Below are 14,700 nucleotides of genomic sequence, written 5' to 3' on the forward strand. Positions count from 1 at the left end.
TTCCATTATTTTCATATATATATTTTGGTATGAGTCATTCCTTGAAACCTTTACACAGGGCTCAGTGCCACAAGTACGCCATGTTAGCAAATGTGCATTAAATCTTTCTCGTCGAACTGTCTATTGATCAGTGCTGCCACAATTCCCTCTCAGCTTTTAACAAAGAGCCGAGACTCAGATATGAGCGGTTGGAACACAGCTGAAATTATCCAAAGTAAATCTCAATACAAAAAAGTAAATTCATTGATTTGGATTCAGTTACTATTACGGATATTAGATATCAGTAGATGCTTGCTCATCATTTAATTCAACTAAAAATTTACATAGAATAATTTTTGTGCCGCCAAATTACTTTGAATGATTACAAATATTTTTTTACATTCTCTTTTAACTCCTGTTCACATTGCCTAGTCACCGGACTCTATTGAAACTGTATCGGTGTGGTTGTTACTGGAATGTTTGAGGGCTCTTGCGACCCACTTTTTACACGCCTCTTCTCTTGCTGCCTGACTACCGCCACACTCCACAAGGCCAGGTTCCAGTGGATACTCCGCGATCAACTCCGGATCATCTCCGCACTCAGGCATTGCTTTTATTTCTGTTTCCTCGTGCAATTGCTGGAAAATAATGATTCGATTAGGTTCATATTAACACATTACTTGCAGCGGCAGTAAATTTCTGTACCTGAAAACCACAGAGTCCTAACTCCAATTTTAATTCAGCAGTATAATTGATAGGTTTCATATCTGTTTTAGTGAAATAAATTGATGATTATATGCAAAACCGTTGATCCCTACGGATGCAAAGAAAAAAGCAACTGATAGAAATTTTGTATTTCTCATGTGAAAGTAGATAACATTTCTTATTTTTCATACTCCTTGACGCTATACTTGTATATTTGTGTGTAATTTTTCGTAAAAAAAAATATTTTTTCTTTTTTTTAAAATGAAACAAGCCACGGTGCATAATACGTAATTGTCATGTGCTACTGATTGGTAAATTGAATAGAGATCAATCAAACACTGTATTCATATCGTGTTGCTGTTTGTTAAAAGAATTGAAATAAATTGCCAGGTATGTTAATGAGCAACGGTCAATACAACTTTGGCAAAAGTAGTAAGACTAGCTTTGCAAAATAAGAAGAGAGAGAAAAAAAGAAAAGAAAAAAAACCTGTCAAATAATTTCAGCTTCTCAATGATCTAATTTTGAAACATGGATCTCTAAGTCACTGCCAAATATGAAGAGAAAGAAAAAAAAAGAAAACAGTCATTGACTATTATCTGTTACAGCATGATTAGTATAAATACATTCATTAATGATTCTCCATTCATTTGAAACAAAGAGAAAAAAAATACACAACAAACAAACAAAAAATTAATATTATAAGGTAATTCATGTATAAATTATTCATATAATTATTATACAATAGAAATAAATACGAGTAATTCAAAACAGGAACCCAACGATCGAAGCTTACTTGGATATCCCTTTGCAAAATTATTTTCAATAATCTGGAGTTAGAATTCTATGGGTTTCATGGCAAAGATATAAAAATGACAGAACGATCAGTGATTGAAATTGTGAAATGTGACAAGGGAGAAAATTTTTAATGACTCACAATTTTTCTTTGAATCCCTTCAGAGTCTCTTTTCTCCCACCTTTCTTTTTCTATGTCAACACCTGTCTGCTCATCGGAGTTATCTTCTTCGGAACTTCTCCGCATGAGCATCAAGTCATAATCGGTACGTGGTTGACCTAATATACCGATTTTTATTCCTACTTCTTGTAATTTTTCTTCGTCAGCCAGCAAAGCTTTTTCCAAGTATTTAATTCTTGGGTCATTAGTTTCAAAATTTGGAATTCCTGTATATGTATATTTATGTCTTGGGGCAATATTAATTTGTATTATAGTTTATTTTTATAGATGCGACCTACTGGAGATATTCATTACCTATCGACAAGGCTCGATAGTCACAATTCCTGTTTATGATTTGATACGGCAACGGAGAGTTCCTAAGGAGTTTTCTTTTCGCAGGTATAGGCTCGCCTTGTAAAACTCGAACTTCATCTTCCGGCATATCTTCCATCATCAGGCTACCACACGTACGTTTTGCTGTATTAAATGAATCTGTTCTGAACAAACGGTGCATCTCTATTTCTGAAAAAGCAAAAGTTTGTGTTGTGGGTATTATGTACTGTTAAATCTGTTGTATGAAAGAATGTTTCCTCATTTTTTTCTTTTATGTACAGGTTTCCTCCGCACCCAATAAAAATAGAAGTTCAATAATCAATTCGTCATACGGAAACAAGACCTACAAGATCTATAGCCCAGCATAAAACTTTAATGAAGGTATGAATTTACAAACCAATTAGACCAGAATACTTCCGTTGTAACGCAATCCAAACAACTTTATGCGCCATTCTGATCAGAGTTTCATAAATTCTCAGATCTTTCTCTCCTTGAGATTGTCCAGAGGGCTCGTCGCTTGAAGATTTTTTGTTAGCGACCATGTGATGATAGGGAAGGGTATTCTTAGCCCCGATTAATATATCGCAATATTCTTTGCCAACTAAGGTTCTCAACGTATGCATCTCATCGGCCTGCCTACTTCGGCTACCGGATGCTCCAGGATTCGGGGCTTTCTTTGCCGTCGCTGCTCTTTTCTGGCATAAATCTTCCCATATTTCTATGTAGTATTGGAAGTATATTATAAGGGACCTTAGAAACCGATCAACCATTGCCTCATGAAAGAAGTTGATGAACTCCACACTGATCGGATTGACCACAAGGAACATTACCAAATCCTTAATGTCCTGAAGGATAATTATATTAGGTTCTGTTGGTGTTACTTTTCGCAAGAAGTTCCTCCGAAATTTGATCTGTCAAAACAGACTCGGATCCAGCATTTGACTTGAAGAATATAAAAATAATTAAAGCTTCGATTCTCGATGATTTCTACCTTATCTCTCAAATCCAATGTCTCGGCAAATGTCAACTCTAGATACGAGTGGGGACAGTAGACTTCGGACTTGTGAAAATTTTGAATGCGCTTTCGGTGACCCTTTCCTAACTGTTCACTTTCCCGCTTTGGAGCTCTGGGGTGACAATGTTATTTGAAATTCATACAGAGTGGAATTTTATAGGGCTTGGATATATGTGGTATAACACACCCCAACAAGTTCAAACAGTTGTTAACTTCATCCCATACGAAACGTTTTTCACCTAGTGTGATGCTCCCGTGCATAGTTATTCTTCTGTGTACATTATACATAGTCTAAAAATGTAATTATTTTTGTCTATTGATAAACGAAATGATACAGCTCAAAATAGGCTAAAGACAACAGACTGTACAAACACGTGAACATAGATGAAAGAAGAGTTCATGTATTGATCAAATATTGATCGTTACTACTTATAGTTGCAGCTAGGTTTCTGCCCTGAATTCTTCTGGGAAGGGATAATTGAGGTAATGTTATCATGTACATTAGATATATTTACATCCAATGTATTTATCAACAACACGCGTTATTATTACAGAATCTACTAGAACTGGCGACTTTTGGATTGCTCGGTCCATCTAGGGAGTGAATCTAAAATTGGCTGATCTTCTGGAAAAACTGGTTCGGCAATCTCTTTGTAAAAATCTTCAGGTAGGCTCGGGCTGTTTTGCTTCCAATAATAAATTCTACACCTGACTTTGACCTGTTCTGTCTTGTTCACAGTAATTGTGACATAAAACTCTTTTCCTTCTATGGAAGAATCAGGTCCAGAAATTGGTTTCTCTGGCATGGTTATCGCGTCATCGGGCATATGAAAGCCAGCTACACGAAATGCGGATCTGACGTGCCATTTTTCTAATACCCAAGGATTCTCACTGGACATGTTGATGCCCAATGTTCGTATGGACAGTGCATGTATCGTGCGCTCAGCATGAGGAGAGCTGAACAACTTTGCCTCAGCCGCAGCATTTTTATTTTCGTATTTTTCGCAAAATTCAGGAGTTGGATAAACAGCCAAGCCTGGTAACAGGAGTTCCGTGTAGGCTTTGTACGGTTTCAATGATACTCGATCCCCTTTGTCGCCCAAGCCATTAACGTAAGTTGTTAAAATGACTTCCAAGTTTGGCTTTTGCTTTACACTGGTATCTTCCACAAGATCGTACAAATAATGTCTAGGTCTCAGAGGCTTTGGTCTACTGTTCTTTTTATGCAGTCCGGGAGGAATTCTTCTCTTCAGAATAAAAGTGTTCTGTAAATTGGAATCGCAGTTAGATCATTGCCACATTTTATACGGAAGAGGTTACGGCCGGATGATCAGTTAGTTACTCGTGTTTGTTGAGATAAAAAACCATTGGATGCCACCAAGAATGAGGATGCCAGACTTTTCACATGGTTTGTCAAACTTTTTGAGCTGTACCACATCGTGTTCATAATTCCTTTGAATAATAATACATCTATTAACAAAATGTTTGTTTCTCTAGTTTCCCTGATGTCTCCGCTCCAGATTTCCACTGCTCTACAACAACCGGCTGAGCAGTTGGGCGGCTGAATTAAGAAGTAAGTTGACGGTAGAAACGATAGAGGGTTGTGGTAATTTTTTGAAGCATATTGGCAATCGTGCGTTGTGTTTCATGGATTGCGGAGTACTGTTGCGGAGTACTTGGCGAAGTATTATTGAGAACACTAGCCCATGGTGATACCGAGCATACCGTAAGGAGGAAATTTTCGCCGAAAATGACGGCTCACGACCAAATACGAGCTATGCTCGATCAATTGATGGGCACAGGACGAAATGGTGAGTTTAGTTTTGATCAAATATCGTCTGATATCGAGCTGGATTGTTTGTAGAATTCACGTTCTTTGCCAACGCTTTCACAAGATGGTGACCTAGTGATATCGACCGCAGCAACGCATTCTGTAATTTATTTATTATCAATCGCTTCACGTTCGTGGTGCATTTATATTTCATTTTTAAATTTTTAGGTGAGAATAACAAATTTCAAGTAAAATATTCGGATCCGAAGGTCTGCAAGAGCTTCCTCCTGGCTTGCTGCCCCCACGAGATACTTTCATCGACGGTGAGTATACTGCCAAAACAAATTACTTAAACTTACATGACGCGACTTGAAGTGTAGATGCACTTTAAAAACATTTACATTACTGATTGAAGAAATCTTCGCGTCTCCACGCTATTATTTACAATGGATAATATGTTCTAGTATAAGGTTATAATTTATAAGTCCTTAGTACGTCAATTTCCTTGAGGATAGCATATGTACGGAGAAATTTCATTATCATAATAATTAATGCTACGTCGCTTATGATTTATTGTCATCGTTTCGGATTCAGAATTATTTATTTTCATATCTTATTTATTTCGCTTGTTACGAGTCCTTATTTTTTTTTCTTACTCTTGTTTTTTAATTTTATTTCATCAATTTTCTTCAATTTGCCAACGAATAAGTACTTCCAACACTTATCGAAATTCGCACAATTCATTTATTTCATTTTACTCATTAAATACAATTAAAAGTTTTAGTACATCTACAGTGTATCAATAACTCTGATGTATCATTACTATCAACACTGATTACTGTCAATCCTTTAATTGAAAAAATATTGTGTGGTCTAAATGTTCAGCAGTGGATACACCTGTTGTTCTTAACAATCGATTCTGAAGCGACGAAAGGTAGTTAGGCTTTATCATAGCATGGGAAGATAGCTCTAATGAATTTGATGTTAAGAACAGCCAATATTATGATTCTGCCACTTGAGAGAAAGAAGAAACTTGTAAATTGAATCTCTGCTCAACGTTTAGGCTTTACAAATAAATGTGTACATTTTTCGTTTTTTAAGATGAATAGTTGTCCGAAGAGAGATAAGTCTGTTAGATTGATATGTTTTGTATAGTGGAGAAAATTTGTGATGTCTTGAATACGGGGCAGTTGTATCGCTACTCCGCCACATGTAAAGAATAGTTAGGGGGAAAAAAAATTAAACAAACAAGAAATCAATTGATCAGAAGAAAAAAGGCCATTGAATTCACTAATACCGATGCGACTGCAGTTCTATTTCCAGAGAGTCTGAAAAATGCAAAACCAATCCAATGTACAATATCGTTGCGAATATTGTCCGATCATATTGTTGTTTGTCTCACTCACACACGCGTTACTGTAAGTACTGAAAAAAAAACAAGACGTACGTATTACCATTGAGCTATTTTACGTAATAAATATTAACTTAATTAAAGAATATCGAAGCCCTCGGCCCAGTGGTGAGGCTGCGAGCCAGGGCTTAGAGAAATATTTGCCCGTTTCGCCAGAGGCCTGTTCACTTAGCGCGCTTTGGTGAGTAGTATCACGAAAGGATCTTGATTGTCATTTGTCAAATAATTCGCCATTGGTGGAAAATAGGACAAAATTTTCTGTGAGTATGCGTGAACGTAGTTTCCTTTTGGATTGGGGACAGGGAACGAGGGACAGATCTGTAAGTAAGGCTGTCTGACTTTCACATTGCCAAAATTGAGGAAAGCGTCGTATGTCTCATCCATTCATTAGTTTCCATGATTCTAAGGAATATCGGTTCTACAAATTGCAACCCTTCTTGCAAGACTCCGTTCACTTTTATTTTCACTACCATCCTTGCCTCGCTGCAACTATCCCTTCTTGTTTCAAGATTCTTTATTTTATTTTATTCTATTTATTTGACAATCGCGCTTAATTTTGGCAATTGGTGGTAAATGCGTGAAAGATCGAAGGAAGGACTCGATTATAGGCAGGATCGCACGACACAGCTGTTACAAAATTCCCTCACCACCGGATGTACGTATTCAACTCGATTTTTAAATAAAATGCAAATTATTCAAATCACTATTTCATAATATTTCGTTTTAGTTAACATACTAAGTTATAAGTTGTGTCATAGAACTGAACATGTAAATTAAGGTGTGTGCTGATTGTAGCGTCGTTGCCATCGCATTGTCGCGTCAGGCGGAGAGGTGTTGCCGCTCTGTAAGTGAAATCAACAAAATATCTAACTATAGAAATTATGTAAATACTATATGTGAAAACATCAGTTCTTTGTATGTATTTTTTGATAGCGAATCCAACAGTTTCACCGTCTTAAGGGAGACTGTCTTACCGGATCTTAATACATTAAATACAGGCTCGCACTTGAATTAAAAGAAAAGAAAAATATGGAAAAAAGAACAAAGAAAAGAATATTAACAATTAAGAAAAAAACCTATGATATTATTGACTTCCAAAACTTTTTTTTTTATAAGAACATTACCCATGACTTATTCACGTGAAATGAGAATTATGTAATTGTTCTCGGGGGAATGGTGGTACATTTAGGACTGTCAGGGGTGAACCTCATTTTAAGAAAGTAATTAATTTATTATAATTTGTGAATCGCAGCGTATGGACTTGGGGGAATGCCCCCAGATTCACGACCTGGCTCTGCGGGCTGACTACGAGGCTGCTCAGAAGAAGAGGGATCATTTCTACGACATCGATGTAAGTTTTGTGCCATAAATTTGGGCATAAAGTTCCTTGTATCTACTGTGGAATTCCTCAAGACAACTATTGTCGTTCACAGGCTATGGAACACCTCCAAAACTTCATAGCAGACTGCGATCGTCGTACCAAACAAGCTAAGCAGCGCCTTTCCGAGACTCAGGAAGAACTGAGTGCAGAAGTAGCTGCGAAAGCTAACAATGTTCACGTTCTCGCCGAAGAAATTGGTAAAAAATTAGCCAAAGCCGAGCAGCTCGGGGAGGAGGGCTTTGTCGAAGAATCGATGAAGTTAATGGGTGAGATCGACGAGTTGAGAAAGAAGAAAAACGAAGCAGAGCAAGAGTATAGGAACAGCATGCCGGCCTCGAGTTACCAACAGCAAAAATTGAGAGTGTGCGAAGTGTGCAGTGCGTATCTGGGTATACATGACAACGACAGACGATTAGCCGATCACTTTGGGGGTAAGCTGCACTTGGGATTCATCAAAATCAGGGAGAAGCTCGCCGAACTGGAAAAAACCGTCGAAGAAAGACGTAAGGAAAAGCGAGAGACCATGATGGACCGGGACAGGCAGAGAGATAGAGAAAGAGAGGACCGAGACAGGGACCGAAGTCGTGGTGGACTGAGCACTGGATACAGAGAACGCGATAGGGATCGTGATCGTGATCGTGATCGCGAACGTGATCGTAGGGATCGAAGACGATCAAGGTCGAGGAGTCCCAGCCGTGGAAAGAGGTAAGAGAAACCGAGCAAAAACTAATCATCGTAAATGAAACAATGCACTAATTATGATGAAATGAAAAGGCCGAGCTGATTAGCCGTTGTTAAAGTTGAGCTCGTTAGATGTCTCCTTTTGTAATAGCTCAGTGATATTACTCGGGAAGCGTTTTTACTGATAATTAATATATCGACGTGTCGATTCGCCATTTTTTTCTCATTCTTGCAATCGAGTATACGTTCTTCTACGGTTTCCTTTCAGATCTCGACGTTCGCGGAGCGGCAGTGGTGGCAGACGTTCTCGTTCCCATCGCAGTGGATCCAACGATCGCAAGAGGTAAAATATCGCAGAGGCTCAGTCGATTTAGACGTAATTTAACGAGCGGACGATAACTTCCTCATAAATAACGCTATACGTTTTATGCAGTGGTTTTGAAACGTTCTATTATAGGGAATATGATAAACATTACATTTATGAAAGGTGAAAACAAAAAAATAATTAATTATTATGAATTTAAAATGATCTTGGGACTTTCCAACGCTGATTTGACATTGAAAATGTTAAACTGAGATCGCGGTCATGTTTCAAAGTAAATAATTATACGGGAGCTCATAATAGTTCAATTAATTGTATAAGGTACTGTTGTAATTTTTAATAATTGAAGTACGAATTATATGACTCTTAGTATTCTGTAGCTTAGGGTGAATTTTTAATTAAATTCAACATGTGTAAATAAAGTTTGATAGTTCTCCCCGCAGTTGAAAACTATTGGATATTTATTATCGTCGCTGAACGCTGCTCTATACATCACCGTTAGTTTCTGAAGACTTCACTAAATAATTCAACGAGACTCATATTTTTCGATCGATTTTTGGCCAAATCTCCGTAAAAAAAACACCAAAGACTATAGTCTTTGTACATTTTTCGAGCGATTTTTGGCAAAATCTGTAGGATCAAACAATTTTTATTGCTGATTTAAATTTCAGGAAAAAACCGAAAATAATTATGAAATTACTTGAAGGCTATATGAGATGCATAGCTTATCGACCTCCGAAACAATAGATTTTCTTCTCATGTATAAATCGATGATCGAATAATAAATATTCTCAAAATTTGATATTTTTTGGTGATTTGTTATCTCCACCTCGGCGCCTATTCCTATAGTCTTATCTCCTGTGTAGCCTCTGGTACAAATCTGGTGGATCGCAGCCAATTTTGAAAAACGGTCAATCACCGGCGTGATTCAGTATCCAGTCAACAGAGCATGTTGTGGATTCCTAGTCTTTGAGACAACGGCAGTATGACCAGAGCAAGGAAAGCGACGACATCAGCAGCAGAGCAACATCCTCGGAGGAGAGATAGAAAACGAGAAAGATCAAGACAGTATTTCCCCTACACACAGAAAAACTACATTGCAGTTTCAAATCGTTTCGCTGCAACGGTGGCTGATGATGGCTGTAAGAAATTTAGGGCAAGAAAACACCAAAGACTATAGTTCTTACACATTATTTGGGTGACACCGACGTAACTTTATACTTACCTCTGTTTGAAATTCCGTTCACAAAAGACAAACGAGCGGCTACAAAGCAGTTTGGCCTGGAGTATAACATATATCCTCGCAATGTAGCCAAACCCAATCATCATACCTTCAGAGTGGATAATTGCTCTAATTGAGTTCTTATAATCGTATATGCATGTATTGGACTGTGCACATATTTTCTTTATAACTATCAAATTATTAATCTAATGTGACTTAGAATTAGAGTATTGTGTACACTGTAGTGAGTTACATTGTGATCATAAAGGTATGAATATATTTGTGAGAATGAATCCATAATATGTATCACGATGTTCGAACATGTATTTTGGACCTTTGACTTATCAATATACTGAACTACTTTGAATATAAAATTGTTGATTCACTATCAATCACATCCCTACACACCAAATCTACTAATATCCTAGTATGATAAGGAGAGCAACTGGTTCCTTGCAGGACTTGGCATATGTCTGCCTGTGTATTTAAGCATTTAATAATTCTTCCATACAAAAAGAAAGAATAATTCTAAGCTCTAGGATGTAGGTCTTGAAAATTAAACTTTTTGGACCTGCATGATACAAAGGATAGACATATCAGAGATTTTAACAGATGGATTAATACTGGCGGAAGGGATGTTTGACTAGATACTTGTATAATTGCAGACTTTCGATCGAAAGTGGAAGCCTACAGGTCCACCCTTTGTCAGTTCTTTGTGCAGGATGACTCAGCCCGAATGGATCCTCTTGAAGCTTACCGCTAGACCTCTGAGATGCAGGTAACCTGAAAACGGCATCGGAGTGAAGAGAATCACATCGGTAAGAAGAAAAACCAGATCCTCATCTCTCGACTGACCAGTGAATCTTTTCGAAGCTCACCTGTTGGGCTCGGGGCAATCCGAACATGCACTCCTTGTGTTCTATACCACCTTTTGAGAAATGTTTGAAGATTCAAGGGGGAGAGTAGACTACGCTGCACTTTATACATGTTTCCGTACGTCACGCCTTAGAGATAATAAATCAAATGAATTCCCTCAATTTTCCCTGGTCTGGGGGGTTACCTGCAAACGGCATTTGCGCGTGGAGCCACACATGTCAAAGTGAACGAGAGAGACCATCAGAATGCACCATTCCAAGTAATTAGTCAATTACCGCATCTTCCTCCGGCCCTGGAAGCGTTTTATGATACGCAACTGAAGCTACACCATCCCAGATTCATTCCCAATTTTTTTCTAAGTTTTTCTGATTTTTTCTGATTTTTTCCGATTTTTTCTGATTCTTTAATTAATTATTCAAATTTTCCGCTAATTTCTCTGGGCGCCGCCATTTTCTTTAAGCTCCGCCCACCGGGAGTACAGCTAGCGCCATGTGGCGGATTTTTGGTGAACTAACTCCCAGAAAAACGCGAAAGTTTTGACCCTCCTTCAAGCGAACCCGGAAAAGTATTGACCACTATTTCTTTCGGCTCCGCCTACCGCGAGTACAGCTAGCGCCATGTGGCGGAATTTTCGTGAACTAAAATCCCAGGTTTCTTGCCCCTTGACGTCAGGCAATGTGTTGCGTGAAAGAGATGTATTAGGGGTCAATACTTTTCAGGTTCCGCTGCAAGGAGGGTCAAAACTTTCGCGTTTTTTTTGCTCGAAAAAGTGGTCAATACTTTTCAGGTTCCGCTGCAGGAAGGGTCAAAACTTTCGCGTTTTTTTTGCTCGAAAAGGTGGTCAATACTTTTCAGGTTCCGCTGCAAGGAGGGTCAAAACTTTCGCGTTTTTTTGCTCGAAAAAGTGGTCAATACTTTTCAGGTTTCGCTGCAAGGAGGGTCAAAACTTTCGCGTTTTTTTCTCTGAAGAAGGGTCAAAACTTTTGCTTCTTTCCGAAACTGGAAAACTATTGACCACGAAATACATCTCTTTCACGCAACACATTGCCTGACGTCAAGGGGCAAGAAACCTGGGATTTTAGTTCACGAAAATTCCGCCACATGGCGCTAGCTGTACTCGCGGTAGGCGGAGCCGAAAGAAATAGTGGTCAATACTTTTCCGGGTTCGCTTGAAGGAGGGTCAAAACTTTCGCGTTTTTCTGGGAGTTAGTTCACCAAAAATCCGCCACATGGCGCTAGCTGTACTCCCGGTGGGCGGAGCTTAAAGAAAATGGCGGCGCCCAGAGAAATTAGCGGAAAATTTGAATAATTAATTAAAGAATCAGAAAAAATCGGAAAAAATCAGAAAAAATCAGAAAAACTTAGAAAAAAATTGGGAATGAATCTGGGATGGTGTAGCTTCAGTTGCGTATCATAAAACGCTTCCAGGGCCGGAGGAAGATGCGGTAATTGACTAATTACTTGGAATGGTGCATTCTGATGGTCTCTCTCGTTCACTTTGACATGTGTGGCTCCACGCGCAAATGACGTTTGCAGGTAACCCCCCAGACCAGGGAAAATTGAGGGAATTCATTTGATTTATTATCTCTAAGGCGTGACGTACGGAAACATGTATAAAGTGCAGCGTAGTCTACTCTCCCCCTTGAATCTTCAAACATTTCTCAAAAGGTGGTATAGAACACAAGGAGTGCATGTTCGGATTGCCCCGAGCCCAACAGGTGAGCTTCGAAAAGATTCACTGGTCAGTCGAGAGATGAGGATCTGGTTTTTCTTCTTACCGATGTGATTCTCTTCACTTCGATGCCGTTTTCAGGTTACCTGCATTTCAGAGGTCTAGCGGTAAGCTTCAAGAGGATCCATTCGGGCTGAGTCATCCTGCACAAAGAACTGACAAAGGGTGGACCTGTAGGCTTCCACTTTCGATCGAAAGTCTGCAATTATACAAGTATCTAGTCAAACATCCCTTCCGCCAGTATTAATCCATCTGTCAAAATCTCTGATATGTCTATCCTTTTTATCGTGCAGCTATTCCACTTAATTTATTATATTTTAACGCATGGACTAATTTTGCCCCCGGAATGTTTTATTTGCAAATTGTAATATGTCACGTTACATTTGAGTACCCGATGTGTTGTTCATTCAAAAATAAATCATTCAAATGGCCGGTAGGCTCATTAAAACAAAGAACAATCAAAAAGCAATACTTATTAGTTGTTTGACATCTTGAATTTTATGGTCCTATAAAAATTAACGAGTTTTCAAGCATGGATTTTCATTCAGTGATTTTACAACAGCAAACTCATTCGCATAATGATCGGTTGATAAATTCGGTAATCTGATTATAAGTACTCTTAATAAGTATCGTGATGAATGTTGAAATTGTTTCATTTTTCAGTTCGTGAATCCTCAGGAAACATTGACCGGTATCACTTCTGGTTGTATTTTAATTCTCCTGAAATCTTTACAACGCCTGAGCTGTCTGACCATTCTGGATAATTTTCTAAAGATAAAAGTTACCAACATCTTTTTGGAGAAATGTGCAATTTTCTGGAGCACCTTAGCCTCAATTAGCAATGAGTCGAAACTACCAGAAATATTGATTGACCAGAAGGTAGATGATGATCAAATATCTGACAGAATTGATTTGAACAACGTGGGCACGGTGACTGGATTGTTTCAACATGCTGGGAAGAATAAAAAAGGTGGTAAAAAAGCAAATAAGGACGGCAAGGACAAAAGTAAAAGAGAACGAGAAGAAAGGGCAGCTAAACGAGAAAAGGAAGAAGAGGAACGATTGAAAGATTGGAACTCTGAGTGGAACAAGAAATTAGAAGCAAAAGAGGCCCTCAATGAGGTACCCTGTTGCTCGGCCAAAGGATTATTCCCAAAACCAAAGACTCAATCTAATATCTGGATCAAAGTTACGCAGGATAAGAAAATACAAGATGTACAAATGGCGTTCATGTAATTTAACAGATAATTAGAAATAAGTCAAATTGATTGCGGTATTCAAAATTGAAACTGTTTTTATACATTCTAGGCATGTTCCTGTCCCCAAACCGAAGCCACCGCCTTTACCAAAATTAATAACAATCGAATCCCCGGAATTAGAACCGGTTGGTAAAATTAAAAAAAAAGGAAATGGAAAGAAGAAAAAAACGAAGAAATAAATCAACTACCTCAGTCATGATAATATTCAAAGGAGAATGAATAGTTGATTTCTGTGATCATCTACTGCATAAATCTTCTCTGGTCTCCGATGATAAATTCAAAGGGTCTTCTGCCTTACCTTAGAGCATGTAGAGTACAATTATGGTACGAGCCAAGAAAGAGGGAGGTAGGCAAGGTGTTGTTTAGGAATAATTGTGTCTTTTATAAAGAATATAAGCATGATTTCTATTTCGGTTTCAGTTTTCTATCTCCTACACGAAGACGCTGGAATCGAAGGATCTTACACCAGCTTGGAGGTACTGGAGGAAAGATTGCCGCCTCTCCTTCTACTTGAAGACTCATCTTCAACTTCAACAATCGACGTCTGCACTTTCGCACAGTGTTTTCATCTTGGTGATTCGAATATGTTGAATTATCTAATTAATCTGTCAAATTAATTAAGGTATTACTTACACAAGCTAAGAAATAAAAATATATCAATTGCTTTTGATTGTACATCAGTTTTGTTGTTTTCTCATTTGTCCTAGATTTCTTTCCTCATTTCTAGTCAATAAGTTCATGTTTCCTATTCCACGCTATCGTTTGATGATAAACAACCAATACTTCATCATCCCGTATTCATTCTCAATCTATTTCTTAGTTTTTTCCCTTTTTTTCGTGTAAATTGAAATTAATTTTGCAATGACCGCATCTTTCCTGCGAAAAAAGTGCCAAGTAGCGCCATTTCTCTTAATTTTCGCCGCGGAGAGCAACTGGTCCTTCGCAGGACTAACTATATGCCTGCCTGTGGACTCAATCATTCAATGATTTATCGATACAAAAAGAAAGGAATTATTCTGAGCTCTAGAATGTAGGTCCTGGAAATTAGAATTTAGGTCCG

General features: G+C 38.2%; 4 protein-coding genes and 2 long non-coding RNA genes across 16 annotated transcripts; 3 read left to right on the plus strand and 3 right to left on the minus strand.

Moving 5' to 3' along the window:
• Nucleotides 1-7: 7 nt before the first annotated feature.
• Nucleotides 8-3,484, minus strand: LOC105686327. Of its 2 annotated transcripts, XM_048659926.1 has the most exons (7): nt 3,173-3,484; nt 2,962-3,097; nt 2,368-2,881; nt 1,953-2,159; nt 1,620-1,864; nt 380-617; nt 8-199 (listed from the first exon to the last, which is right to left on the minus strand). In XM_048659926.1, exons 1-6 carry the CDS (start codon nt 3,271-3,273, stop codon nt 408-410), a joined length of 1,413 nt encoding a protein of 470 aa, XP_048515883.1. In that variant the 5' UTR covers nt 3,274-3,484; the 3' UTR covers nt 8-199; nt 380-407. The 2 variants fall into 2 exon arrangements, with proteins under 2 accessions (XP_048515883.1, XP_012256434.2); XM_012401011.3 differs by lacking the exon at nt 8-199 and having other exon boundaries at nt 274-617; nt 3,173-3,480.
• LOC110117035 lies at nt 491-2,716 on the plus strand. Of its 2 annotated transcripts, none has more exons than XR_007280001.1 (4): nt 491-1,743; nt 2,037-2,182; nt 2,252-2,351; nt 2,577-2,716. It is a non-coding gene; the product is annotated as an uncharacterized LOC110117035 (long non-coding RNA). The 2 variants fall into 2 exon arrangements; XR_007280002.1 differs by having other exon boundaries at nt 2,450-2,591.
• Nucleotides 3,485-3,491: 7 nt separating the features above from the next.
• LOC105686331 (39S ribosomal protein L9, mitochondrial) lies at nt 3,492-4,530 on the minus strand. The gene is made up of 2 exons (XM_012401018.3): nt 4,328-4,530; nt 3,492-4,250 (listed from the first exon to the last, which is right to left on the minus strand). Exons 1-2 carry the CDS (start codon nt 4,430-4,432, stop codon nt 3,546-3,548), a joined length of 810 nt encoding a protein of 269 aa, XP_012256441.2. The 5' UTR covers nt 4,433-4,530; the 3' UTR covers nt 3,492-3,545.
• Nucleotides 4,531-4,637: 107 nt separating this feature from the next.
• LOC105686716 (putative RNA-binding protein Luc7-like 2) lies at nt 4,638-9,353 on the plus strand. 4 transcript variants are annotated; one of them, XM_048659937.1, is made up of 6 exons: nt 4,751-4,796; nt 4,985-5,079; nt 6,068-6,174; nt 6,252-7,518; nt 7,601-8,253; nt 8,498-9,353. In XM_048659937.1, the coding sequence occupies exons 4-6, from the start codon at nt 7,423-7,425 to the stop codon at nt 8,574-8,576; spliced, it is 828 nt and encodes a 275-aa protein (XP_048515894.1). In that variant the 5' UTR covers nt 4,751-4,796; nt 4,985-5,079; nt 6,068-6,174; nt 6,252-7,422; the 3' UTR covers nt 8,577-9,353. The 4 variants fall into 4 exon arrangements, with proteins under 4 accessions (XP_012257219.1, XP_012257222.1, XP_012257221.1 ...); XM_012401796.3 differs by lacking the exon at nt 6,068-6,174 and having other exon boundaries at nt 4,638-4,796; nt 7,420-7,518; XM_012401799.3 differs by having other exon boundaries at nt 4,742-4,796; nt 4,985-7,011; nt 7,420-7,518.
• A 669-nt stretch (nt 9,354-10,022) lies between these two features.
• LOC125502152 lies at nt 10,023-11,059 on the minus strand. Its single transcript, XR_007279999.1, has 3 exons — nt 10,925-11,059; nt 10,652-10,833; nt 10,023-10,556 (listed from the first exon to the last, which is right to left on the minus strand). It is a non-coding gene; the product is annotated as an uncharacterized LOC125502152 (long non-coding RNA).
• An 888-nt stretch (nt 11,060-11,947) lies between these two features.
• Nucleotides 11,948-14,303, plus strand: LOC105686257. 6 transcript variants are annotated; one of them, XM_020852514.2, is made up of 6 exons: nt 11,948-12,094; nt 12,186-12,367; nt 12,463-12,979; nt 13,045-13,613; nt 13,690-13,986; nt 14,061-14,303. In XM_020852514.2, exons 3-5 carry the CDS (start codon nt 12,914-12,916, stop codon nt 13,817-13,819), a joined length of 765 nt encoding a protein of 254 aa, XP_020708173.1. In that variant the 5' UTR covers nt 11,948-12,094; nt 12,186-12,367; nt 12,463-12,913; the 3' UTR covers nt 13,820-13,986; nt 14,061-14,303. The 6 variants fall into 6 exon arrangements, with proteins under 6 accessions (XP_020708173.1, XP_048515782.1, XP_012256335.1 ...); XM_048659825.1 differs by having other exon boundaries at nt 11,978-12,185; nt 12,242-12,367; XM_020852515.2 differs by lacking the exon at nt 11,948-12,094 and adding an exon at nt 12,139-12,185 and having other exon boundaries at nt 12,318-12,367.
• Nucleotides 14,304-14,700: the final 397 nt, after the last annotated feature.

Source organism: Athalia rosae, chromosome 8, assembly GCF_917208135.1.
Source record: "Athalia rosae chromosome 8, iyAthRosa1.1, whole genome shotgun sequence".
NCBI classification, from domain to species: Eukaryota; Metazoa; Arthropoda; class Insecta; order Hymenoptera; family Athaliidae; genus Athalia; species Athalia rosae.